The 27,252-nt window shown below is 45.1% G+C and overlaps 3 protein-coding genes across 3 annotated transcripts in view; 1 reads left to right on the top strand and 2 right to left on the bottom strand.

The window, feature by feature from the left end:
* Positions 1-21,009, bottom strand: part of ANKRD16 (ankyrin repeat domain 16) — a 112,988-nt gene extending 91,979 nt beyond the window's left edge. Inside the window, exon 1 of the mRNA XM_067469356.1 lies at positions 20,935-21,009. The gene's annotated coding sequence lies outside the window, so the exon portion shown is untranslated. The remainder of the gene's footprint in view (positions 1-20,934) is intronic.
* IL15RA (interleukin 15 receptor subunit alpha) lies at positions 5,704-23,477 on the bottom strand. Its single transcript, XM_067468518.1, has 4 exons — positions 23,384-23,477; positions 11,102-11,287; positions 8,299-8,400; positions 5,704-5,732 (listed from the first exon to the last, which is right to left on the bottom strand). The coding sequence occupies exons 1-4, from the start codon at positions 23,469-23,471 to the stop codon at positions 5,704-5,706; spliced, it is 405 nt and encodes a 134-aa protein (XP_067324619.1). The 5' UTR covers positions 23,472-23,477.
* Positions 15,668-27,252, top strand: part of TSGA13 (testis specific 13) — a 37,476-nt gene continuing 25,891 nt past the window's right edge. Inside the window, exon 1 of the mRNA XM_067469358.1 lies at positions 15,668-15,913. The gene's annotated coding sequence lies outside the window, so the exon portion shown is untranslated. The remainder of the gene's footprint in view (positions 15,914-27,252) is intronic.

The raw sequence follows: 27,252 nt of genomic DNA, 5'->3' as shown, positions 1-27,252 counted from the left end.
CAAGTACCCCTCCCTCTAAATAAAACACACAACTAATTTTTTAGATATATAAAACTAAAAAGTAAACCACTAGACATATTACTGCTGAGCTATATCTTAGGGCCCTACTACACTGCCATTTAACACCCTGATTATCAACTTTGAACTGGATTATATGGCAGTATAGACTCAGTTCAAAGCAGATAATGTGGATTATATGCTTTGATAATCTGGATTATAGGGCAGTGTAGAATGGTCTTTAGTGGCTATTACAAATAACACAACAGGCCAGAACAAAACGCAACTCATACTGAATTCCTGAGCTATTGATTTTTTGAAAGCATACCATTCTCAGTAATCTGTTTACATATTAAAACAGATAGATAACTCCGTTACATAACATAGATAACATTGTTTCATAGCTGCTCGAGTAAGAATGGACTTGATTGAAAACTTAGGGTTCATCCACACTGTAGAGTTACTGCAGTTTGGCATCACTGTCATGGCTCAATGCTATGGAATCCTTGGAGTTGCAGTTTGGAGAGGCACCAGCAACTTTTACAAGACAAAACTAAAGACCTTGTGAAACTACAGATTCCACCAAATTATCGATATAAATAAAAATGTAATGTTCGTTTGTGGGATTAACAGAACTCAAAAACCACTGGACGAATTGACACCAAATTTGTCCACTAGACACCTAACAACCCAATGTATGTCCTTCACTCAAAAAATTGATTTTGTCATTTGGGAGTTGTAGTTGCTGGGATTTATAGTTCACCTACAATCAAAGAGCATTCTGAACCCCACCAACGATGGAACTGGACCAAACTTGGCACACAGTTCTCCCATGACCAACAAAAAATACTGGAAGGGTTTAGTGGGCAGTGTCCTTTGGTTTTGGAGTTGTAGTTCGCCTACATCCAGAGAGCACTGTGGACTCAAACAATGATGGATCTGGACCAAACTCTACACGAATACTCAAGATGCCCAAATGTGAACACTGGTGGAGTTTGGGGAAAATAGAGTCTTGACATTTGGGAGTTGTAGTTGCTGGGATTTATAGTTCATCTACAATCGAAAAGCATTCTGAACCCAACCAACGATAGAATTGGGCCAAACCTCCCACACAGAACCCCCATGAGGGTCACGGCAATGCGTGGCAGGGGATGGCTAGTTATTAATACATTGTGGAAAACTGCAAAAGGCTGATGAAAGAAAAACTACTAAACTGCTGAACTGCTGACCAGAAACAATTATTAACTCTGTGGTGGAAAACAACATGTTTACATAACCATTCTTTAAGTTAAAGAAGCAAACACAATGCTTCTTTCTTAAGAAGGAAAACTTGCTGATGGAATAAGCAAGTTTTAGCTGCAAAACAACCTGCCAATCATTTACAAACTTATTATTATTATTACAATAGCAAGAAATATGCTCTATAAGAGACCTTTTTACTATCCAAAAGTGTGGCAGACAGGAAGAGTCTGATCACCTGCCGCTTTCTCCAAGGGACAGAGAAAGAAGGTGCATTGCAGAATGGCAGATTTGCTGGGAATGCAATCTGGCCTGCGTTTGGTTTTCTTTTCCAGGAACGGGAAGAAGGGATGGTAATGTATGTATGTGTGTGAATGTGGAGGGAAACGTAATAACCCCGCTGCTTGTGTAACCAATGTAGTGTGTTTACCTTCTTTCTCTGTAAAGCACCTAATATTCTGTCTCAATGTAAGTAGAATAGAAGAACCTTATTCTGAGTATTTTGGAAAGGTCTAGGGCTGGTCACTTCTCTTCAGGAAGGAGGAAGAAAGCCCCCTTTGAGATGGGATATAAATGTAAAGGCTGGAGTCTAGTGGAGACATGGACAGAGACATGACAAAAGACAGCTGGGGTTTAGCTGGGGTTAGTGGGTGAGTGTCGGTTTCAGCCCATCAGAGACCAACCTGTTAGTTTCCATGGAGCGCTTGTCTCTGATGGCGCAGTTGTGGATCTCTTTCCTGCCTTAACGGTCTCAGAAGTCCTGACCTGCAAGACCGTAGACGTGGTGGTGTCTTTGGGCCGGGTGCTGCTCTGGGTGATGGGACCAGGAGTGGTGACTTGCTCAAGCCCTACAGTGGATCGTGGCACCATGGTGGTGGTGGGCTTATCTGGCGGTGGGCTGCCCGTCTCCAGCGTTGTGGCAGCAGTTGTCTTGGGAGCTGCCATTGTGGAAGTCGTGGCTTCTACAATATGGGTAAAAGTCTTAGGCAAGCTGGACTACTGTAATGGGTTATTTGTAGGGCGGCCCTTGAAAACAATCTGGGACCCACAGTTGAACAGATTCATAACTGAATAGGGTTCTTATTACAACAAATCTACTGCCCTATTTGCATTTGAACTCCATTCCAGGTGTTGATAAAGCCCCGCTTTTAAATTACAACTGGTCCTCTCTGTCCATGGTTTCTGCAACCATAGCTTGAAAATATTATCTTTAAATTTCCAAAAACTAAGCCTTGATTTCAACATTTTATATAAGAGACACCATTTTACTACACCATTATATATAATAATCTTTTATCTGTATTGTCGAAGGCTTTCATGGCTGGAATCAATAGGTTCTTGTGGGGTTTTTTCGGGCTATATGGCCATGTTCTAGAGGCATTTTCTCCTGACGTTTCGCCTGCATCTATGGCAAGCATCCTCAGAGGTAGTGAGGTCTTTTATCTATTATTTCGCAAGTATAAATGCTCCAACTCGTTTACAACATACTATTTTAAAGAACTGCACATCTTGTTGCGGAGCACAAATGTTGGTACTTGGACATGCCACTCAACTGTTTTTCAGCTACATCTACACTGTAGAATTAACACAGTTTGACACCACTTGAACTGCCATGGCTCAGTGCTATGGAAGCTTGGAAACTGTAGTTTGAAGCTGCATTATATGGACAGTGTAGACCCATATAATGCAGTTTGTTATTCAAGAACCACCTTCCCTCCAAGTAAAACATACAAGTTAACTATTTTAGTGGGTTGTTGTAGGTTTTTCCGGGCTATATGTCCATGTTCTAGAGGCATTTTCTCCTGACGTTTCGCCTGCATCTATGGCAGGCGAAACGTCAGGAGAAAATGCCTCTAGAACATGGCCATATATCCCGGAAAAACCTACAACAACCCAGTGATTCCGGCCATGAAAGCCTTCGACAATACATTAAACTATTTTAGATATATAAAACTAAAAACTAAACAATTCCATATACAATATATTACTGCTGAGCTGTAATTTAGGCCCCTTATATACTGCCATATAATCCAGATTATCAAAGTAGATAATCCACATGATCTGCTTCGAACAGGATTATATGAGTTTACATTGCCATATCATCCAGTTCAAAATCGATAATCTGGATTATATGGCATTGTAGAATGGCCCTTTTGATGGGTATTACAAATAACAAACCAGAAAGGCCAAAACGAAACACAATTCATACAGGATTCCTACGCTATTGATTTTTTAAAAGTAGCATACCGTTCTCGTAACCCGTTTACATATTAAAACAGCTAGATAACTCAGTTATGCATTAAACAGAGCTAACATTGTTTTCATAGCTGCTCGAGTAAGAATGGACTTGATTGGAAACTTAGGGTTCTCATCTACACTGTAGAGTTAATGCAGTTTGGTACAACTCTGAACTGTCGTGGCTCAATGTCCAATATTGTGTCCAATTCTGGGCCCCACAATTGAAGAAGTTGGAATGTGTCCAGAGGAGGGCGACTAAAATGATCAAGGGTCTGGAGAACAAGCCCTATGAGGAGCGGCTTAAAGAGCTGGGCATGTTTAGCCTGAAGAAGAGAAGGCTGAGAGGAGATATGATGAGGGCCAGGTATAAATATGTGAGAGGAAGTTACAGGGAGGAGGGAGCAAGCTTGTCTTCTGCTTCCCTGGAGACTAGGACGCGGAACAATGGCTTCAAACTACAAGAAAGGAGATTCCATCTGAACATGAGGAAGAACTTCCTGACTGTGAGAGCTGTTCAGCAGTGGAACTCTCTGCCCCAGAGTGTGGTGGAGGCTCCTTCTTTGGAAGCTTTTAAACAGAGGCTGGATGGCCATCTGTCAGGGGTGATTTGAATGCAATATTCCTGCTTCTTGGCAGAATGGGGTTGGACTGGATGGCCCATGAGGTCTCTTCCAACTCTAGGATTCTATGGAATCTTTGGAGTTGCACTTTGGGGAGGCACCAGCAACAAGACAAGGCTAAAGACCCCGTGAAACTACAAATTGGTAAAGAGTCTGGGAGTCCTTTTGGACCCTCTGCTGATGATGGAGGCCCAGGTCTCCACCGTGATCAGAACCACCTTCTTTCACCTGCGGCAGGCTAGACGGCTGGCCCCCTCCCTGTCCAGGGACGATCTAGCTACCGTGATCCAGTCTATGGTCATCTCAAGACTTGACTACTGTAACGCTCTCTACATTGGCCTTCCTCTGTCGGTGATCCGGAAACTCAAGTTGGTACAAAATGCAGCTGCTCAGCTTCTTGCGGGAATTCGATGAGATGCCACATCACCCCAATCTTACTTCAGCTGCATTGGTTACCAATTGAGCACCGGATCGCCGGATGATGATGATGATGATGATGATGATTATTATGGCTGGAATCTAGTGGAGACACGGACGAAGACATGACGAAAGACAACTAGGGTTAGCTGGGGTTAGTGGGTGAGTGTCTGTTTCAGCCCATCAGGGACCAACCTGTAAGTTTCCACGGAGTGCTTGTCTCTGATGGCGCAGCTGTGGATCTGTTTCCTGCCTTAAGGGTCTTGGAAGTCATGGCCTGCAAAGCCGGAGATGTGGTGGTGGTCTCTTGGGGCCAGGTGCTGCTCTGGGTGACGGGACCAGGAGAGGTGACTTGGCGAAGCCCTACGGTGGATCGTGGCACCATGGTGGTGGTGGGTTTATCTGGCGGTGGGCTACCCGTCTCCAGTGTTGAGGCAGCAGTCGTCTTGGGAGCCGCCAGTGTGGAAGTCGTGGCTTCTACAATACGGGTAAGAGTCTTAGGCAAGCTGGACTACTGTAATGAGTTATTTGCAGGGCAGCCCTTGAAGATAATCTGGGACCCACAGCTAGACTGGTTATTTTTACAAGAAATTCACTGCTTATTTGCTTCTGAATTCAATTCCAGCTGTTGATAAAGCCCCATTTTTAAATTACTGCTGTTCCTCTGTGTCCGCAGATTCTGCAAACATGGATTCAAGCATCCATAGCTTGGAAATATTATCTTTAAAATTCCAAAAAGTAAACCTTGATTTCATCATTTCATGTAAGAGACACCATTTTACTATACCATTGTATATAACAATAGGACCCGGGCATCTATGGATTTGGGCATCCAAAGAGGTCCTGGAACCAAACTCCAGCAAATACCAATGCCCTGCTCTGTAGGCATATTAGCAAAGCCTCTGCCCAAGAAACAAAGTCCTATTCTCATTTTCTTTTACTTCAGCCAGAGAGCTCCTGGTCCTTCCTAGACTACAAATTCCAGAATGCTACCAATGGTTGCCATGCCAGTTAAAGTGGAACAAGAGCATTAGAGTAACAGTGTGGTACAGCACAAGAAAGTTTTGACCTGCTAAGGCAATGGAGGGGAAGTTCAGAAATCTGGGAGCAGCCACCAAGAAGGCCCTGTCTCCCTTCTTCCCACCAAAGAAGTTGGAGAAACTGGTGGAAGATCTCAGCTTCAATTAGGCTTCTATTGGGTGATAAGGTCCTTCAAATTGGCTGAACCCAACACATAAATAAAGACACTTCAGGAAAGACTCATGAAATGAGGATGGAAAATTTCCATGGTGAAGGCAAAGCATGAGAGCCGTTCAGCAGTGGAACTCTCTGCCCCGGAGTGTGGTGGAGGCACCTTCTTTGGAAGCTTTTAAACAGGGGCTGGATGGCCATCTGTCAGGGGTGATTTGAATGCAATATTCCTGCTTCTTGGCAGAATGGGGTTGGACTGGATGGCCCATGAGGTCTCTTCCAACTCTTGGATTCTATGATTAGGTGGATCCAAGAACATATTTGTTTGCTGCCTAACCTCCTTGCTTGCAAGGGCCACCTCTGCAGGATGGGGGGCTAACTTGGGGTTGGGTGGCCATTGTCCCATCAGCCCAAACATCAGGACCACATCTGGACAATGCTATGAAAGGGACCCTTATCTCCAAATGTGGACAGAAGGTCTTCTCAGGACAGATATTCTGAGAAAATCAATAATAGAAGGGTTGTTGTAGGTTTTTCAGGCTATATGGCCATGGTCTAGAGGCATTCTCTCCTGACGTTTCACCTGCATCTATGGCAAGCATCCTCAGAGTTAGTGAGGTCTGTTGGGACTAGGAAAAAGGGTTTATATATCTGTGGAATGACCAGGGTGGGACAAAGAACTCTTGTCTATTGGGGCTAGGTGTGAATGTTTCAACTGATCACCTTGATTAGCATATAATGGCCTGACAGTGCCTAGAACAAATGTTTGTTGAGAGGTGATTAGATGTCCTTGTTTGTTTCCTCTCTGTTGTTGTGCTGTTGTAATTTTAGAGTTTTTTAATACTGGGAGCCAGATTTTGTTCATTTTGATGGTTTCCTCCTTTCTGTTGAAATTGTCCACAAGCTTGTGGATTTCAATGGCTTCTCTGTGTAGTCTGACATGGTGGTTGTTAGAATAGTCCAGCATTTCTGTGTTCTCAAATAATATGCTGTGTCCAGGTTGGTTCATCAGGTGCCCTGCTATGGCTGACTTCTCTGGATAATTCTCTCAAAAAAGGTTTGCTCCAGGCACTGCCAGGCCATTATATGCTAATCAAGGTGGTCAGTTGAAACATTCACACCTAGCTCCACCAGACAAGAGTCCTTTGTCTCACCCTGGTCATTCCACAGATATATAAACCCTTTTTCCTACTTCCAACAGACCTCACTACTTCTGAGGATGCTTGCCATAGATGCAGGCAAAACGTCAGGAGAGAATGCCTCTAGACCATGGCCATATAGTCCGAAAAAAACCTACAACAACCCAGTGATTCCGGGCATGAAAGCCTTCGACGATAATAGAAGGACTACACGAAACTCTTGCTCCTACTGTTCCAAGCTTTAAATAAGTTTTCCTCAACTGTTCACCTTCTAGACAGAATAAATCACAGTTCCCATCATCCCCAGCCCATGTCCACTGTGCCGATGAGAAGTAGAGCCTAATATAACTGCATGCGAAATGTTGAACCCCTCCAAAATCTTCAGGAAATATTGAGAAAGAATCCTAGCAGATCCAGTGCAAAGCTCTGTAGGATTCGACAACATGGGGCCCTTCAGATCTTCTTGGGTATGACCTCCAATATCTGTTATACATGACAAAAGCTGATGGGAACTGTATTCCAAAACTTCTGGAGGGTTGCAAATGGCTCACCCCAAAGTTTGTAAACTTTCCAATAGAGAGGAAGGACAATTTCAAGGAGAATTTCCCAACCACCAATTTTGGCATGAGCTGGGCTTTAATACTCACGGAACGAACTTAGTTTTGTGCCCTTTGGACCAAATGTAACCTGAACTAGATTGTAGTTATGCTTATGCTAGAAATATTTTTTCATCCAGTAAATCTCCGGAGGGAGAAAATGGCAGTCCCAAAACCCATTGGGGAAATGGTCCCCCCAAAATGCTTTTTTTTGGGGTGGGGTGGGGGGGACAAACTGACTGTATCTTGGATCAAACTACAAGAAAGGAGATTCCATCTGAACATGAGGAAGAACTTCCTGACTGTGAGAACTGTTCAGCAGTGGAACTCTCTGCCCCCTGAGTGTGGTGGAGGCTCCTTCTTTGGAAGCTTTTACACAGAGGCTGGATGGCCATCTGTCAGGGGTGTTTTGAATGCAATATTCCTGCTTCTTGGCAGAATGGGGTTGGACTGGATGGCCCATGAGGTCTCTTCCAACTCTTTGATTCTATGATTCTATGATCAGAAATACATATCAAGGAATTCTCAAATTCGTAATACAGTAGAGTCTCGCTTATCCAACATAAACGGGCCGGCAAAACGTTGGATAAGCAAAAATGTTGGATAATTAAGGAAAAGCCCATTAAACGTCAAATTTTGTTATGGTTTTACAAATTAGGTACCAAAACATCATGTTTTACACCAAAGCGATAGAAAGAGCAGTTCAATACACAGTAACGTTATGTAATAATTACTGTATTTACGAATTTAGCACCAAAACATCGCTATGTATTGAAACAGTTGTGGATTTGGGTAGGAGGCAGACTGCATTGGATAATAGAGAACGTTGGATGAGAGAAGGTTGGATAAACGAGACTCTACTGTATCTAAGTTTGGTGCCATTCCCCAATTCCCCAACAAAAGCCCAAACAAGCTTACCTTCCCTGGACATTGGGGTTGTTGAAGAAGGCAACGATGGGTCTCCTTTGAAGGAAATGCGGAAACGAGATGGACAGATGGATACAGGATGGAGGAAGAGAGAAGAAGAGAGAAAGAGGGTTACCTGGTAAGTAGACATCTCATAGGAATGGTAATTTCATACCAAAGTTCAGAACGACAACACTACTGACTTTTCTAATTTGGAAAAGGTGATAAAATGGCACAGAGATTGGAAAAGTTAACTTTGTGGACTACAAGTCCCAATATCCCCAAGATAGAACAGTCAGGCCCAGGATAATTATGAGATATGAGACGCTCATGACAATGTTTTAAGGCTTGAATGGTTTTGTATTTTTTATATTGTACTAGCCGTCCCCTGCCACGCCTTGCTGTGACCCACTCTGGTAGTCATGGGGGTTCTGTGTAGGAGTTTTGGCCCAGTTGTATCATTGGTGGGGTTCAGAATGCTCTGTGATTGTAGATGAACTACAAATCCCAGCAACTACAACTCCCAAATATCAAGATTCTATTTTTCTCAAACTCCACCAGTGTTCACATTTGGGCATATTGAGTATTCAAGTAGAGTTTGGTCCAGATCCATCATTGTTTGAGTCCACAGTGCTCTCTAGATGTAGGTGAACTACAACTCTAAAACCAAAGGACACTGCCCACCAAACCCTTCCAGTATTTTCTGTTGGTCATGGGAGAACTGTATGCCAAGTTTGGTCCAATTCCATCATTGGTGGGGTTCAGAATGCTCTTTGATTGTAGGTGAACTATAAATCCCAGCAACTACAACTCCCAAATGACAAAATCATTTTTTTTTAAAAGTGAAGAACATACATTGGGTTCAGCATGACAGCAATATTGACTTTTCTAATTTGGAAAAGGTGATCAAATGGCACAGAGACTGGAAAAGTTAACTTCGTGGATTACAAGTCCCAATATCCCCAAGATAGCACAGTCAGGCCCATTATAGCTTAGGGCAGTGGTTCTCAACCTTCCTGATGCTGGGACCCCTTAATACAGTTCCTCATGTTGTGGTGTCCCCCAACCATAAAATAATTTTTGTTGCTACTTCATAACTGTAATTTTGCTTCTGTTTTGGCACAAAGACCCAATATGCCCAAATTTGAGTACTGGTGGGGTTGGGAACGGGGATTGATTTTGTCTTGTGGGAGTTGTAGTTGCTGGGATGTATAGTTGACTTAAAATCAAACAGAATTCTGAACTCCACCAATGATGGAATTGAACCAAACTTGGCACACAGGACTCCCATGACCAACAGAAAATACTGGAAGTGTTTGGTGGGCATTGACCTTGAGTTTTGGAGGTGTAGTTCACCTACATCCAGAGAGCTCTATGGACTCAAGCAATGATGAATCTGGACCAAACTTGGCACGAATACTCCATATGCTCAAATGTGAAGACTGGTGGAGTTTGGGGAAAATAGACCTTGGCATTTGGGAGTTTTGTTACTGGGATTTATAGTTCACCTACAATCAAAGAGCATTCTGAACCTCACCAATGATAGAATTGAGCCAAACTTCCCACACAGAACCCCTATGACCAACAGAAAATACTGTGTTTTCTGATGGAATTTGGTGACCCCTCTGGCACCCCCTCACGACCCCCCAGGGGTCCCGACCCCCAGGTTGACAAACACTGGTTTAGGGGATTCTGGAGAAATTGCACTGCTTAGCCGGTATTGCACCACCTGACATCCGCCAGGAAGTAGCAACCAATAGTGAAAGGACCAAGGCGGAGACATCTCCAGCTCATCCCCTGTTTGGGTATCAGCCAGCACGTCAACAACTTAAATCAAGGCATAGTTTTCTAAGATCTATAGAAACACTTGCTGGAACACCTCAGCAAGTGAGAGTCCAAAAGTGGCAGGCTCAAACCCAGAACCTCAACCAATGGCTGACACCAAATGAGAGACTCAAGACTGGGCGACTTGGAAGGCTTTTTATCCATTATTGGAGTATGGAAAAAATACACCCATGTATTATTCCACAGCATCTGTTGATATCAACCAGTACACCAACTCTTTAAATGAAGAAATAGTTTTCTAAGATCTACAGAGATACTTGCAGGAACACCTCAGCAAGCAAGAGTCCAAAAGTGGCAGGCTAAAACCTGAGAAACGCCCTCCTGGGCACACAGAAGACTCGGCAACTTGGAAGGCACTGAACAGACTGTGCTCTGGCACCACGAGATGCAGAGCCAACCTGAAGAAATGGGGCCACAAAGTGGAGTCCACGACATGCGAGTGTGGAGAAGAGCAAACCACTGACCACCTGCTGCGATGCACCCTGAGCCCTGCCACATACACGATGAAGGACCTTCTTGCGGCAACACCAGAGGCACTCCAAGGGGCCAGTTACTGGTCAAAGGACATTTAATCAACTACCAAGCTTGCAAATTCTGTGTTTTTTCTGTTTATTTGTTTGTTTTGTTCTTATAGAAATGTAATACAATCGACTGGTTGCCCTGACACGACAAATAAATAGGGGATTCTAGGGAGGTAATGTTTGCAAAATCTGCCTGGGAATGCAATGTGCTATCCATCACCATGGATGGAGCAGTTGCTGAACAACAGGCGCCTGTGAGGCCAATGGAGTAGCAACCTCCATCAAGATAACCGAATAACGGTTACTGTTAATCCCAATTCTTAAAGCAGGTTCTCAAAGGAGAAGTGGATACCCAAAGCTCTAATGTGGAGCACGGGGCAAGGGATACTTACGAATACAGGTCAAGTTGGCTTTGGTCCACTGGTACTTTTTGGTGTTGCTATCCAGCTTGCAGAGAATGAGGTTGGAGGTGCCCGCTTTCCGTTTGTAGTTCTTCACGCAGGAGTAGCGCAGCTTCTCAGAGCTGCTGCCTTCAGCGATACGTGCGTTTTTCAGCACGTTAGGAGCACCACATTTCCCTGAAGCGAAACAACAGGACTTAATTATCCACCAAATTCAGGAAAATACATACAAGAAAATCAGCATGGTATAAAGCATGGGTAGCATGACTTCCCTGGATCTAGGCATTGGACTCCTATTGATGCAGGCCAAAATCCCATTGGCTTTTATTGCCACCGCATGACATTGCTGGCTCATTATCACCTTCCTTCCCACGAGGACAAGATTTTTTCCACACAGACTGATCTCAAGCAAGGCATCGTCCCCCATTCTGTCTTTTTGCATTTCCTTTTTTCTGCCTAAGTGGAGTATCTTGCATTTGTCCCTGTGGAACTTCCTTGTGTTAGTTTTGGCCCATCGTTTCTCTCATCTGTGAAGATTATTTTGAATTCTGCTCCTGTCTTCTGGAGCTGGCCCTTATTTCTCATGCCAGTAAGGTAATGCTCAAGATCCTGCAAGGAAGACTTCAGCAAGACATGGAGCGAGAGTTGCCAGATGTTCAAGCTGGGTTTAGAAAAGGCAGAGGAACCAGAGACCAGATTGCCAATATCCGCTGGATAATGGAGAAAAGCAGGGAGTTTCAGAAAAACATCTACTTCTGCTTCATTGACTATTCTAAAGCCTTTGACTGTGTGGATCATCATAAATTGTGGCAAGTTCTTGGTGGGATGGGCATCCCAAGCCCCCTTCCCTCTCTCCTGAGGAATCTGTACAAGGACCAAGTAGCAACAGTCAGAACTGAGCACGGAACAGGAGACTGGTTCAAGATTGGGAAAGGCGTACGGCAAGGCTGCAGACTCTCACCCACCCTTATTAACTTGTATGCAGAACACATCATGCGAGGATGTGCGGGGCTGGAGGAATGCAAAGCTGGGGTTAAGATTGGTGGAAGAAACATTAACAACCTCAGATATGCAGATGACACCACTCTGATGGCCGAAAGCGAGGAGGAGCTGAGGAGCCTTCTAATCAAGGTGAAAGAAGAAAGCGCAAAAGCCGGGTTGCAGCTAAACGTCAAAGAAACCAAGATTATGGCAACAAGAATGATTGACAACTGGGAAATAGAGGGAGAAAACGTGGAGGCTGTGACAGGGTTTGTATTTCTAGGCACAAAGATGAGTGCAGATGCAGACTGTAGCCAGGAAATCAGAAGACGCTTCCTTCTTGGGAGGAGAGCAATGTCCAGTCTCGATAAAATAGTCAAGAGTAGAGACATCAGACTGGCAACAAAGATCCATTGCCTACTCAAAGCCATGGTCTTCCCTGTAGTCACCTACGGATGTGAGAGATGGACCTGAGGGAAGGCTGAGCGAAGGAAGAGAGGCGCTTTTGAGCTGTGGTGTTGGAGGAAAGTGCTGAGAGTGCCTTGGACTGCGAGAAGATCCAGCCAGTCCATCCTCCAGGAAAGAAAGCCCGACTGCTCATTGGAGGGAAGGAGACGAGAGACAAAGTTGAAATACTTTGGCCACATCATGAGGAGACAGGAAAGCCTAGAGAAGACAATTATGCTGGGGAAAGTGGAAGGCAAAAGGAAGAGGGGCCGACCAAGGGCAAGATGGATGGATGGCATCCTTGAAGTGACTGGACTGACCTTGAAGGAGCTGGGGGTGGTGACGGCCGACAGGGAGCTCTGGCGTGGGCTGGTCCATGAGGTCACGAAGAGTCGGAGACGACTGAACGAATGAACAACAACCTGTCTTCTGGAGTCTTGGCTCTGCCTCCCAATTTGGTCCCATCTGCAAACTTGATGATCCTGCCTTCTAACCCTTCATCTAAGTCATGAATCAAGATACTGAACAGGATTGGGCCCAGGAGGAGAGTCTTGTGGCTTGGGGCGTGGGTTTGAGCATAGCTTAAACACATAAACATTGCAAAGATTCAATAAATGCACATATTAAAATGTATTTCTATAGAAGATACGTATTGAGACATCTATACAACTCAAAAACCACTGGACAAATTGCCACCAAATTTGGCCACAAGACACCTACTAACCGAAGGAGTGACCATCACTCAAAAAATTGATTTTGTCATTTGGGAATTGTAGTTGCTGGGATTTAGAGTTCACCTACAATCAAAGAGCATTCTGAACTCCACCAATGATGGAATTGAAACAAACTTGGCACACAGAACTCCAATGACAAATAGAGAACACTGGAAGAATTTGGTGGGCATTGACCTTAAGTTTGGGAGTTGACCTTGAGTTTTGGAGTTGTAGTTCACCTACATCCAGAGAGCACTGTGGACTCAAACAATGATGGATCTGGACCAAACTTGGCAAGAATATTCCATATGCCCAAATATGAACACAGATGGAGTTTAAGGGAAATAGACCTTGACATTTGGGAGTTGTAGTTGCTGGGATTTATAGTTCACCTACAATCAAAGAGCATTCTGAACTCCACCAATGATGGAATTCAACCAAACATGGCATACAGGACTTCCATGACCAACAGAACACGCTGGAAGGGTTTGGTGGGCATTGAGCTTGAGTTTGGGAGTTGTAGTTCACCTACATCCAGAGAGCACTGTGGACTCAAACAATGATGGATCTGGACCAAACTTGACACAAAAATTCCATATGCCTAAATATGAACACAGATGGAGTTTGGAGGAAATAGACCTTGACATTTGGGAGTTGTAGTTACTGGGATTTATAGTTCATTACAATTAAAGAGCATTCTGAAACCCACAAACGACAGAAATGGGACTTATTTCCCACTCAGAACCCCCATGACCAGCATAAAATACTTAAGGCCATCCAGTCCAACTCTCTTCACCAGGGCAAGAAAATGTAATCAAAGCCCTCCTGACAAAGAGCCATCCAGTCATAGATATAGACAGACATATATGATTCACACACACACAGATATAGAATCATAGATTTGAAAGGGACTCCTAAAAAAGGACAATTATATGTTGCATGCTCCAGAATAGGCAACCAGACCATCTCTACAGCAACTCTGACAAAGAAACACCAAGAAATACTGTTTACCCACAAGCAGAATGAAATTACATATATTAGAAACCAACACCTTCTCATTACTTTCCAGATCACCAGACTGGGCCACAGCAACGCGTGGCAGGGGATGGCTAGTATTTCTATAAAATACATATTAAATCACACAGAAGAGAGACTAAAGCTCCGCTCAACTGCATTCGACTCGCTGGAAGAAACCACATCTTGATATGGGTCCAAACTCTAAACTCATAGCCTAATCAGTTCTGCACTCTGTGTGCATTGTTTTCCAAATACTTGCAGACCAGATGTGTGTTTCCTTTGGTCTTTGGCAGCTAAGGGACACTGGGATAGACTATTCCCCTTGGCTCCTAGGAACAAACGCAATGATAGAGAGGTCCAAAATGGGTTGATGTCTCATCCAGAGAAGGGGACAACTAAACACAGACAGAGCTTGCTTCTTTTCTCTGAGCCAACATCCTTGGAAATAAGGGCCAAAAATGCATCATAATTCCTTTCGATCCCCTGTTGGTTTGCTACATGGTCAGAGATTATTTACTACTCAAATCTTTAAAAAATAAGGATTTTTGTTTTGTTTTGGAAAGAGTGTACAATTTTTTTTCTTTCCTTTAAAGCAAAACTGTCAGATTATTTTAATCACTGTGGTTTAATTCTATTGTCAAAATGTTTTTTAGTTTTCAACTGTATCATTTTAAGCATTAAAAATCCCCTTTGGGTCTTGATCAAGAGAGAAAAGCAGGGTATAAATACATAATAATAATAATAATAATAATAATAATAATAATAATTTATCTAGTCTTTTTAGTGGGTGCCAGAAACAATATCATACGAAAGCTGACTGGCACAACCTGGGGATCACAACCAGACACAGTGAAGACATCTGCCCTTGCGCTGTGCTACTCCGCTGCTGAGTATGCATGCCTGGTGTGGAACACATCTCACCACGCTAAAACTGTGGATGTGGCTCTTAATGAGACATGCCGCATTATCATGGGATGTCTGCGCCCCACACCACTGGAGAAATTACACTGCTTAGCCGGTATCGCACCACCTGACATCCGCCGGGAAGTAGCAGCCAATAGTGAAAGGACCAAGGCAGAGACATCTCCAGCTCATCCCCTGTTTGGGTATCATCCAGCACGTCAACGACTTAAATCCAGACATAGTATTCTAAGATCTACAGAGACACTCGCTGGAACACCTCAGCAAGCGAGAGTCCAAAAGTGGCAGACTCAAACACAGAACCTCAATCCATGGGTGATACCAGATGAGAGACTCCCTCATGGGCACACAGAAGACTCTTTTCTTTTTTTTCTTTTTTCTTTTTAATCTGTGTGTTTGTTTTGCTCTGTTAGAATTGTAATACAATGGTATGGTTGCTGATGACACGATAAATAAACCATTCTGCGGCCAAAAAAGAAAAATGAACTTTGGAACCTGGAACATACGGACACTGATGGACAACACTGACAGTGAAACGTGCAAAGAGGAAGGTGTATCAAGCCAACCCCGACCGGGGCCGCCTTCCACCTGGAAACCAATGCCCTCACTGTGGGAGAACATGTAGATCAAGAATAGGGCTCCACAGTCACTTATGTACCCACTGCCAGGACACCAATTTTAGAAGACAATCCTACTCAGACAACAAGGGATCACCTAAGTAAAAGTAAGTAAAGTACTCCTCAGTCTAATGTTTGTTGTACTAGGTTCAGTATTTTATTTATCTGCCCTTGCGCTGTGCTACTCCGCTGCTGAGTACACATGCCCAGTGTGGAACACATCTCACTATGCTAAAACAGTGGATGTGGCTCTTAATGAGACATGCCGCATTATCACGGGGTGTCTGCACCCTTCAGCACTGGAGAAATTACACTCTCTAGCCGGTATCGCACCACCTGACATCCGCCGGGAAGTAGCAGCCAATAGTGAAAGGACCAAGGCAGAGACATCTCCAGCTCATCCCCTGTTTGGGTATCAGCCAGCACGTCAACGACTTAAATCCAGACATAGTTTTCTAAGATCTACAGAGACACTCGCTGGAACACCTCAGCAAGCGAGAGTCCAAAAGTGGCAGGCTCAAACCCAGAACCTCAACCAATGGCTGATACCAAATGAGAGACTCCCTCCTGGGCAAACAGAGGACTGGGCGACTTGGAAGATGCTGAACAGACTGCGCTCTGGCACCACGAGATGCAGAGCCAACCTGAAGAAATGAGGCTACAAAGTGGAATCCACGACATGCGAGTGTGGAGAAGGGCAAACTACAGACCACCTGCTGCAATGCACCCTGAGCCCTGCCACATGCACAAGGGAGGACCTTCTTGCAGCAATACCAGAAGCACTCCAAGTGGCCAGAGACTGGTCAAAGGACATTTAATCAACTACCAGACTCACACATTTTGTATTTTCTCTGTTTGTTTGTTTGCTTTGTTCTGTTAGAAATGTAATATATTTGACTGGCTGCCCTGACATGAGAAATAAATTGATTCTTGGAGTATGGGAAAAATAGACCCATGTATCATTCCACAGCATCTGTTGATATCAACCAACACGTCAACACTTTAAGTGAAGAAATAGTTTTTTAAGATCTACGGAGATACTTGCAGGAACAAATGCTCGACAGTGGCACTGAAGAAGGGAAAAATCATTGAAAGTGAGGGCATAAATATGCCCAATGGCCAAACAATCAAGTGTCACCAGCCAGAGGCCTATAAATATCTGGGCATACTACAACTGGACGACATCAAACGAACATGTGAAAACTGTGGTCAGCCAAGAATATGTTCAAAGAGTCAGAAAAATTCTCAAAAGCAAGCTCAATGGAGGCAACACCATCAAGGCCATAAACACCTGGGCCATACCTGTCATAAGATATACTGCTGGCATCATAAAGTGGAGGCAGGCAGAACTGGACAATTTGGACAGAAAAACAAGAAAACTCATGACCATTCATAATTCATTACATCCTCGCAGTGATGTTGACCGGCTCTATCTGCCTAGAAAGTCTGGGGGCAGCGGACTCTTACAAGTCAAACAAGCAGTCAAAGAAGGAAAACACAATGCCCTGGCAGAATATGTCAAGGAAAGCCAAGAACGTGCTTTAATTGATAATAATCGGAAACTTCTCAAAGCACAGCAGACAAAGAGTCAGTACAAGAAAACTGCACTCCAAACCAGAGCTGAGAGCTGACACAACAAAGCCTTACATTAACAGTTTCTTGAGAAGATTGAAGGAAAAGTTGACAAGGAAAAGACCTGGTGATGGCTCACGAATGGAAGCCTGAAGAAGGAGACAGAAGAAGGCCTGATTCTTGGAGCCCAGGAGCAAGCCATCAGAACCAATGCCATTAAGGCCAGGATTGAAAAATCAGCGGATGACCCAAAATGCAGACTGTGCAAGGAAGCTGATGAAACCATGGACCATCTCCTCAGCTGCTGCAAGAAAATCGCACAGATGGACTACAAACAAAGACACAACTCTGTGACTCAGATGATTCACTGGAACTTATGTCACAAGGACCACCTGCCAGCAGTAAAGAATTGGTGGGATCATAAACCTGCAAAGATCATGGAAAATGAACATGCAAAAATACTGTGGGACTTTGGAATCCAGACTGATAAAGTTTTGGAACACAACACGCCAGACATCACAATTGTGGAAAAGAAAAAAGTCTGGATTATTGATGTCGCCATTCCGGGTGATGGTCGCATTGAGGAAAAACAACAGGAGAAACTCAGCTGCTATCAAGACCTCAAAATCGTACTGCAAAGGCTCTGATGGCATAAACCAGTCCAGGTGGTCCCAGTGGGAATGGGCGCACTGGGTGCCGTGCCAAAAGATCTCAGCCAACATTTGGAAACAATAAACATCAACAAAATCACAATCTGTCAACTGCAAAAGGCCACCTGACTTGGATCTGCGCGCATCATTCGGAAATATATCACACAGTCCTAGACACTTGGGAAGTGTTCGACTTGTGATTTTGTGATAAGAAATCCAGCATATCGTTCTCGTTTGCTGTGACATGCTGTGCTTTTGTGTCAGTAAAATAATAGTAATAATAATAATAATAATAATAATAATAATAATTTTATCTAATCTTTTTATTGCTTCTTGGAGTATGGAAAAAATAGACCCATGTATTATTCCACAGCATCTGTTGATATCAATCAGTATGCCAACACTTTAAATGAAGAAATAGTTTTCTAAGATCTACAGAGATACTTGCAGGAACACCTCAGCAAGCCAGAGTCCAAAAGTGGCAGGCTAAAACCTAGAAGCTCAATCAGTGGCTGAGACCAGATGTGAAACACCCCCCTCTGGGCACACAGAATACTGCACAAATTGGAATGAACTGAACAGACTGCGCTCTGGCACCACAAGATGCAGAACCAACCTTAAGAAATGGGGCCACAAAGTGGAGTCCACAACATGTGAGTGTGGAGAAGAGCAAACCACAGACCACTTACTGCAGTACAACCTGAGCCCTGCCACATGCACCATGGAGGACCTTCTCATAGCTACACCAGAGGCACTCCAAGTGGCCAGCTACTGGTCAAAGGACATTTAGTATAAGGCCAAGTTTTTAAACTCTGTGTTTTTTTTAAAGTACATTACAACTGTATCCTCGGTTTGCTTATGATCTATATAAATAAAAAAGTAATGTTAGTTTGTGGGATTAACTCAAACACCACTGGACAAATTAACACCAAATTTGGACACAATACATCTGTCAGGCACAGTGAAGACATCTGCCCTTGCGCTGTGCTACTCTGCTGCTGAGTATGCATGCCCAGTGTGGAACACATCTCACCACACTAAAACAGTGGATGTGGCTCTTAATGAGACATGCCGCATTGTCACGGGGTGCCTGCGCCCCACACCACTGGAGAAATTACACTGCTTAGCCGGTATTGCACCACCTGACATCCGCTGGGAAGTAGCAGCCAATAGTGAAAGGACCAAGGCAGAGACATCTCCAGCTCATCCCCTGTTTGGGTATCAGCCAGCATGTCAACGACTTAAATCAAGACATCGTTTTCTTAGATCTACAGAGACACTCGCTGGAACACCCCAGCAAGCGAGAGTCCAAAAGTGGCAGGCCCAAACCCAACACCTCAATCCGTGGGTGATACCAGATGAGAGACTCCCCCCTGGGCAGACAGAAGACTGGGCAACTTGGAAGGCGCTGAACAGACTGCGCTCTGGCACCACGAGATGCAGAGCCAACCTTCAGAAATGGGGCTACAGGGTGGAATCCTCGGCATGCGAGTGCGGAGAAGAGCAAACCACTGACCAACTGCTGCAATGCACCCTGAGCCCTGCCACATGCACAATGGAGGACCTTCTTGCGGCAACCCCAGAGGCACTCCAAGTGGCCAGATACTGGTCAAAGGACATTTAACCAAATACCAAATTTGCAAAATCTGTGTGTTTTTTTCCTTTTTCTTTCCTTTTTCTTTTTAATCTGTGTGTTTGTTTTGCTCTGTTAGAATTGTAATACAATGGTTGCTGATGACACGATAAATAAATAAATAAATAAATAATCTGTCAGGCCAACGAGTGACCACCACTCATAAAAACACTGAAAAAGGCATCCAAAGAGACTTAAAAAGCCAAAAAAAAAAAAAAACCCAAAAAATACATTACAACGTGTGTACAAAACCACATATATACACAAACACACATATATATACACATATACACAAATATATACAGAAATAGGGCTGTTGTATATTTTTTCAGGCTATATGGCCATGTTCCCCACCTCCTCCAAGACGAACTGAACCACCTCAACTGGGCTCTCCAGGCCAATGGAGACTCCACCTCAGACATCAGAAGAGCTGCAAGACAACCGAGAAGAAGCCACGAGAGTCAAGATGAAGATCCACCCAGAGGAAAAGTGTTCCTGCCATACATCAAGGGAACCACTGAGCGCATAGGGAAGCTGATGAGGAAACACAACATACAAACTATCTACAGACCCACCAAGAAAATCCAACAAATGCTACGTTCAGCAAAGGACAAGAGGGATCCTCTCACCTCTGCAGGAGTCTATCGTGGACCATGCAGCTGGGGACAAGTCTACAGAGGGACCACCAAATGCAGAAGCATTGCCCAAACATAAATCAAAGAACATGAAAGGCACTTTAGACTCCTTCAACCAGAGAAGTCAGCCATAGCAGAGCATCCAATGAACCAACCTGGACACAGCAGATTATCTGAGAACACAGAAATGCTGGACCACTCGCACAACCACCATGTCTGACTACACAGAGAAGCCATTGAAATCCACAAGCATGAGGACAATTTCAACAGAAAAGAGGAAACCATGAAAATGAACAAAATCTGGCTTCCAGTATTCAAAAACTCTAAAATTACAACAGCAAAACAACAGAGAGGAAACAACCAGGCACATCTAATCTCAACAAAGTTTGCTCCAGGCACTGCCAGGCAATCAAATGCTAATCAACGTGGTCAGTTGAAACATTCACACCTAACTCCAGCAGACAAGAGTCCTTTCTCCCACACTGGTCAACCCAGTGATTCCGGCCATGAAAGCTTTTGGGAAGTGTAATGTTGGTGGACAGGAAAAGAGTTTTAAAGACGGGCTTAAAGCCAACCTTAAAAACGGTGGCATAGACACTCAGAGAGAACTGGGAAGCCCTGGCCCTCGAGCGCTCTACCTGGAGGTCAGCTGTGACCAGCAGTGCTGCGGAATTCGAAGAGGCTTCACATCCACCTATGGACCCACCACCAAGACACCAAGGACAAACAAGGACATCTAATATCAACAAAAGTTTGCTCCAGGCACTGCCAGGCCATTATATGCTAATCAAGGTGGTCAGTTGAAACATTCACACCTAGCTCCAGCAGACAAGAGTCCTTTGTCCCACCCTGGTCATTCCACAGATATATAAACCCTGAGGTCAGCTGTGATCTGCAGTGCTGCGGAATTCGAAGAGGCTTCACGTCCACCTATGGACCCACCACCAAGACACCAAGGACAAACAAGGACATCTAATATCAACAAAAGTTTGCTCTAGGCACTGTCAGGCATTATATGCTAATCAAGGTGGTCAGTTGGAACATTCACACCTAGCTCCAGCAGACAAGAGTCCTTTGTCCCTCCCTGGTCATTCCACAGATATATAAAGCCTGAGGTCAGCTGTGATCAGCAGTGCTGCGGAATTCGAAGAGGCTTCACATCCACCTATGGACCCACCACCAAGACACCAAGGACAAACAAGGACATCTAATATCAACAAAAGTTTGCTCTAGGCACTGTCAGGCATTATATGCTAATCAAGGTGGTCAGTTGAAACATTCCCACCTAGCTCCAGCAGACAAGAGTCCTTTGTCCCTCCCTGGTCATTCCACAGATATATAAAGCCTGAGGTCAGCTGTGATCAGCAGTGCTGCGGAATTCGAAGAGGCTTCACATCCACCTATGGACCCACCACCAAGACACCAAGGACAAACAAGGACATCTAATATCAACAAAAGTTTGCTCTAGGCACTGTCAGGCATTATATGCTAATCAAGGTGGTCAGTTGAAACATTCACACCTAGCTCCAGCAGACAAGAGTCCTTTGTCCCTCCCTGGTCATTCCACAGATATATAAAGCCTGAGGTCAGCTGTGATCAGCAGTGCTGCGGAATTCGAAGAGGCTTCACATCCACCTATGGACCCACCACCAAGACACCAAGGACAAACAAGGACATCTAATATCAACAAAAGTTTGCTCTAGGCACTGTCAGGCATTATATGCTAATCAAGGTGGTCAGTTGAAACATTCACACCTAGCTCCAGCAGACAAGAGTCCTTTGTCCCTCCCTTGTCATTCCACAGATATATACACCCTGAGGTCAGCTGTGATCAGCAGTGCTGCGGAATTCGAAGAGGCTTCACATCCACCTATGGACCCACCACCAAGACACCAAGGACAAACAAGGACATCTAATATCAACAAAAGTTTGCTCTAGGCACTGTCAGGCATTATATGCTAATCAAGGTGGTCAGTTGAAACATTCACACCTAGCTCCAGCAGACAAGAGTCCTTTGTCCCTCCCTGGTCATTCCACAGATATATAAAGCCTGAGGTCAGCTGTGATCAGCAGTGCTGCGGAATTCGAAGAGGCTTCACATCCACCTATGGACCCACCACCAAGACACCAAGGACAAACAAGGACATCTAATATCAACAAAAGTTTGCTCTAGGCACTGCCAGGCCATTATATGCTAATCAAGGTGGTCAGTTGAAACATTCACACCTAGCTCCAGCAGACAAGAGTCCTTTGTCCCTCCCTGGTCATTCCACAGATATATAAAGCCTGAGGTCAGCTGTGATCAGCAGTGCTGCGGAATTTGAAGAGGCTTCACATCCACCTATGGACCCACCACCAAGACACCAAGGACAAACAAGGACATCTAATATCAACAAAAGATTGCGCTAGGCACTGCCAGGCCATTATATGCTAATCAAGGTGGTCAGTTGAAACATTCCCACCTAGCTCCAGCAGACAAGAGTCCTTTGTCTCACCCTGGTCATTCCACAGATATATAAACCCTTTTTCCTACTTCCAACAGACCTCACTACCTCTGAGGATGCTCGCCATAGATGCAGGCGAAATGTCAGGAGAAAATGCCTCTAGACCATGGCCATCTAGCCTGAAAAAACCTACAACAACCCAAACAGAATATATCTGTGGAATGACCTCTCAACAAAAGATTGCTCCAGGCACTGTCAGGCCATTATATGCTAATCAAGGTGGTCAGTTGAAACATTCACACCTAGCTCCAGCAGACAAGAGTCCTTTGTCCCACCCTGGTCATTCCACAGATATATAAATCCTTTTTTTCCCAGTTCCAGCAGATCTCACTACCTCTGAGGATGCTTGCCATAGATGCAGGCGAAACGTCAGGAGAGAATGCCTCTGGCACATGGCCATATAGCCCGAAAAAACCTACAACAATGGTGGGAGTTGAAGTCCAAAACACCTAGAGAGAGGGCCCAAGTTGGCCCAGGCCGGCTGTCCAGGAAGAGTACCGCGCAGGCGCGCTGAGGACCGCCTTTCTGCCTGTAACAATTCACAACTCAAGGCGAAAAGGTGGACACAATGTGACCCGCTCACCTTCCATGATCTCCGAAGGGGAAGCGGGGAGGAAGGCGCCCCAGCCCATGAGCACCCCCAGGAGAAGCATCCAAGGGGTCCAAGCCATGGGGAACGATCCCGCGTCTGTCGCGGGCTAACCTTCCTCCCGGAGCTGCAACACCCACCTCGCCATTGCTGGGATTTGCAGCACTTTTGCTTTCGCTTTCCAAAGAGGAGGAGGAGGAGGAGGAGGAAGCTGCACTTGGGCTCGGAGGACAGCACATCTGCACTGTGGAAGGGAGTTGTAGTTTTTCTGGGGTTTGTTTAAGGTGCTGTCCTCCTCCCTGTGGGATGAATGCACATTGGCCTCATGGGAGTTGTAGTTCGTTGACTCATAGAATCATAGAATCAAAGAGTTGGTAGAGACCTCCTGGGCCATCCAGTCCAACCCCATTCTGCCAAGAAGCAGGAATATTGCATTCAAATCACCCCTGACAGATGGCCATCCAGCCCCTGTTTAAAAGCTTCCAAAGAAGGAGCCTCCACCACTCTCCGGGGCAGAGAGTTCCACTGCTGAACGGCTCTCACAGTCAGGAAGTTCTTCCTCATGTTCAGATGGAATCTCCTCTCTTGTAGTTTGAAGCCATTGTTCTGTGTCCTAGTCTCCAGGGAAGCAGAAAACAAGCTTGCTCCCTCCTCTTCCCTGTGGCTTCCTCTCACATATTGATACATGGCTATCATATCTCCTCTCAGCCTTCTCTTCTTCAGGCTAAACTTGCCCAGTTCCCTAAGCCGCTCCTCATAGGGATTTGAGCAGGTCAAAGTCCATAGGAAATGACAAACCCCCAAGACCCCATGGCGCTGGGTCCAGGCGCCATTGCCCAGTGAGAGGACTTGGGCAAAGTCCTTGGGAAACGGCAACTCCCAGATTGTCATGGCACTGAGTTTAAATGCCATTCCTCAGCAAGAGATCTTGGGCAAAGTCCTTGGGAAACTACATCTCCCAGGATCCCAGGGCACTGAGTTTAAATGTCATTCCCCAGTGAGAGGTCTTGGGCAAAGTCCTGGGGAAACTACATCTCCCAGGATCGCAGGGCACCGAGTTTAAATGTCATTCCCCAGTGAGAGGTGTTGGGCAAAGGCCTTGGGAAACTACAACTCCCAGGATTCCATTGCACTCAGTTTTGGCAATTCAAGCGCCATTCTGCAGTGAGAGGTCTTGAGCAAAGTCTTTGGGAAACTACTACTCCCAGGACCCTATGGCAGTGAGTTCAAATGCCATTTCCCAGTGAGAGATCTTGGGCAAAGTCCTTGGGAAACTACATCTCCCAGGATCGCAGGGCACCGAGTTTAAATGTCATTCCCCAGTGAGAGGTGTTGGGCAAAGGCCTTGGGAAACTACAACTCCCAGGATTCCATTGCTTTTGGCAATTCAAGCGCCATTCTGCAGTGAGAGGTGTTGGGCAAAGTCTTTGGGAAACTACTACTCCCAGGATCCTATGGCAGTGAGTTCAAATGCCATTTCCCAGTGAGAGATCTTGGGCAAAGTCCTTGGGAAACTACATCTCCCAGGATCCCAGGGCACTGAGTTTAAATGTAATTCCCCAGTGAGAGGTGTTGGGCAAAGGCCTTGGGAAACTGCAACTCCCAGGATCCCATGGCACTGAGTCCAAGCACCATTCCCCTGCGAGAGGTCTTGGGCAAAATCCTTGGGAAACTACATCTCCCAGGATGCCATGGCACTGAGTACAAGCACAAGTCCTCTGTAAGAGGTCTTGGGTAAAGGCCTGGGAAAACTACAAATCCCAGGATGCTGTGGCACTGAGTTCAGGTGCCATTACACAGTGAGAGGTCTTGGGAAAGTACAACTCCCAGGATCCCATGGCATAGAATTAAAGCGCCATTCCCTAATGAGAGGTCTTCGGCAAAGGCCATGGGAAGCTACAACTCCCAGAATTCCATGGCACTGAGTTCAAGCACCATTCCCCAGTGAGAGGACTTAGGTAAAGTCCTTGGGGAAACTACAACTCTCAGAATTCCATTGCACTCAGTTTTGGCAATTCAAGCGCCATTCTGCAGTGAGAGGTCTTGAGCAAAGTCCTTGGGAAACTACTACTCCCAGGATCCCATGGCAGTGAGTTCAAATGCCATTTCCCAGTGAGAGGATTTGGGCAAAGACCTTGGGAAACTACAAAACCCAAGATGCCATGGCATGGGGTTCAAGTACCATTCCCCAATGAGAGGTCTTGAGCAAAGACCTTGGGAAACTACAACTCCCAGGATCTCATGGCACTGAGTTCTGGCAGTTCAAGCACCATTCCCCAGTGAGAGGTCTTGGGCAAAGTCTTAGGAAACTGCAACTCCCAGGACCCCATAGCGATGAGTTCAACCACCATTCCCCAGTAAGAGATCTTGGGCAAAGGCTGTGGGAAATTACAACGCCCAGGATCCCAGAGTTCTGGCAATTCCAGTGGTGGTAACAGCATCCAAAGACTTTCGCCTTCTCTGGGCAAAGACCTTGGGTAACTACAACTCCCCGGATTCCCATATCATTGAGCCACCACTATCCCAAGTGCATCCATTCCACAACTTAAATGCCAGTCATAGGTGGAGAGGTGTTTCCTGAGCATGGGCAGAGCGCACAGGAGGGAGAGTGTCTAGAGTATCTATTGTGTGTGTGTGTGTGTCCCTTGCCACATGAGTTTTATAGGGATGGAGATACGTGTGTGTGTGTGTGTGTGTGTGTGTGTGTGTGTGTGTAATGTTTGTGGGATTAACATAACTCAAAAACCACTGGACGAATTGCAGCCAAATTTGATCAACAGAAAACACTACAAGAATTTGGTGAGCACTGACCTTGAGTTTGGGAGTTGTAGTTCACCTACATCCAGAGAGCACTGTGGACTCAAACAATGATGGATCTGGACCAAACTTGGCACGATTACTCAAGATGCCCAAGTGTGAAAACTGGTGGAGTTTGGGGACAACAGACCGTGACATTTGAGAGTTGTAGTTGCTGGGATTTATAGTTCACCTACAATCAAAGAGCATGCTGAACCCCACCAACAACAAAATTGGGCCAAACTTCCCACACAGAACCCCCATACTTAAGGCCATCCGGTCCAACTCCCTTCATCAGGGCAAGAAAACGTAACCAAAGCCCTCCTGACAAAGAGCCATCCAGCTATAGATAGATAGGCACCACCTCTATTTGGCAGACTTTGGGAAACTACAAATCCCAGGATCCCATAGCATTTCGATAGGTGTCAAACGGCATTCGTTCTCCAGTGTAGATGTTCCTGGTTTCAAAATGTTGTTTCCTGTTAAATTATGTGCTATTTAATTTGAAAGTAGTTGCTCTGGTCCTGAAACTTTGTTTTGGATCACTGATCCAATGGCCAAACCTGTTATTCAGCTTTGTAATATTCCTCCTAATTATTCTGGGTTGCTTTAAACAGTTTGAGTTGGCTTGAGTTACATGCCACCGAGATATAGGATGGCATTGCTGTTATTTTGTGGAAGGAAGGAAGGAAGGAAGGAAGGAAGGAAGGAAGGAAGGAAGGAAAGAAGAAAGGAAGGATGGAAGGAAGGGTGGAAAGGTGGAAGGAAGGAAGGGTGGAAGGAAGGAAGGAAGGAAGGAAGGAAGGAAGGAAGGAAGGATGGAAGGATGGAAGGAAAGAAGAAAGGAAGGATGGAAGGAAGGGTGGAAGGAAGGATGGAAGGAAGGGTGGAAGGATGGAAGGAAGGATGGAAGGAAGGAAGGGTGGAAGGATGGAAGGAAGGAAGGGTGGAAGGAAGGAAGGGTGGAAGGAAGGAAGGAAGGAAGGAAGGAAGGGTGGAAAGAAGGGTGGAAGGAAGGATGGAAGGAAGGGTAGAAAGAAGGAAGGAAGGAAGGAAGGAAGGAAGGA

Source organism: Anolis sagrei, chromosome 5 (assembly GCF_037176765.1).
Source record: "Anolis sagrei isolate rAnoSag1 chromosome 5, rAnoSag1.mat, whole genome shotgun sequence".
NCBI classification, from domain to species: Eukaryota; Metazoa; Chordata; class Lepidosauria; order Squamata; family Dactyloidae; genus Anolis; species Anolis sagrei.
Note: the sequence above shows the minus strand (reverse complement) of the source record. Positions and strands in the feature narration are given on the sequence as shown.

Excerpts from the sequence above, each read along its gene's own strand:
- IL15RA (XM_067468518.1), bottom strand. The coding sequence starts at position 23,471 with ATGGCTTGGACCCCTTGGATGCTTCTCCTGGGGGTGCTCATGGGCTGG. Across the intron at positions 11,288-23,383 it reads CCCTTCGGAGATCATGGAAG|GGAAATGTGGTGCTCCTAAC; the intron begins GTGAGCGGGTCA and ends GTTTCGCTTCAG. Across the intron at positions 5,733-8,298 it reads TGGCACCAAACTTAGATACA|CCAATTTGAAGGACCTTATC; the intron begins GTAGAGTCTCGT and ends TGTTGGGTTCAG.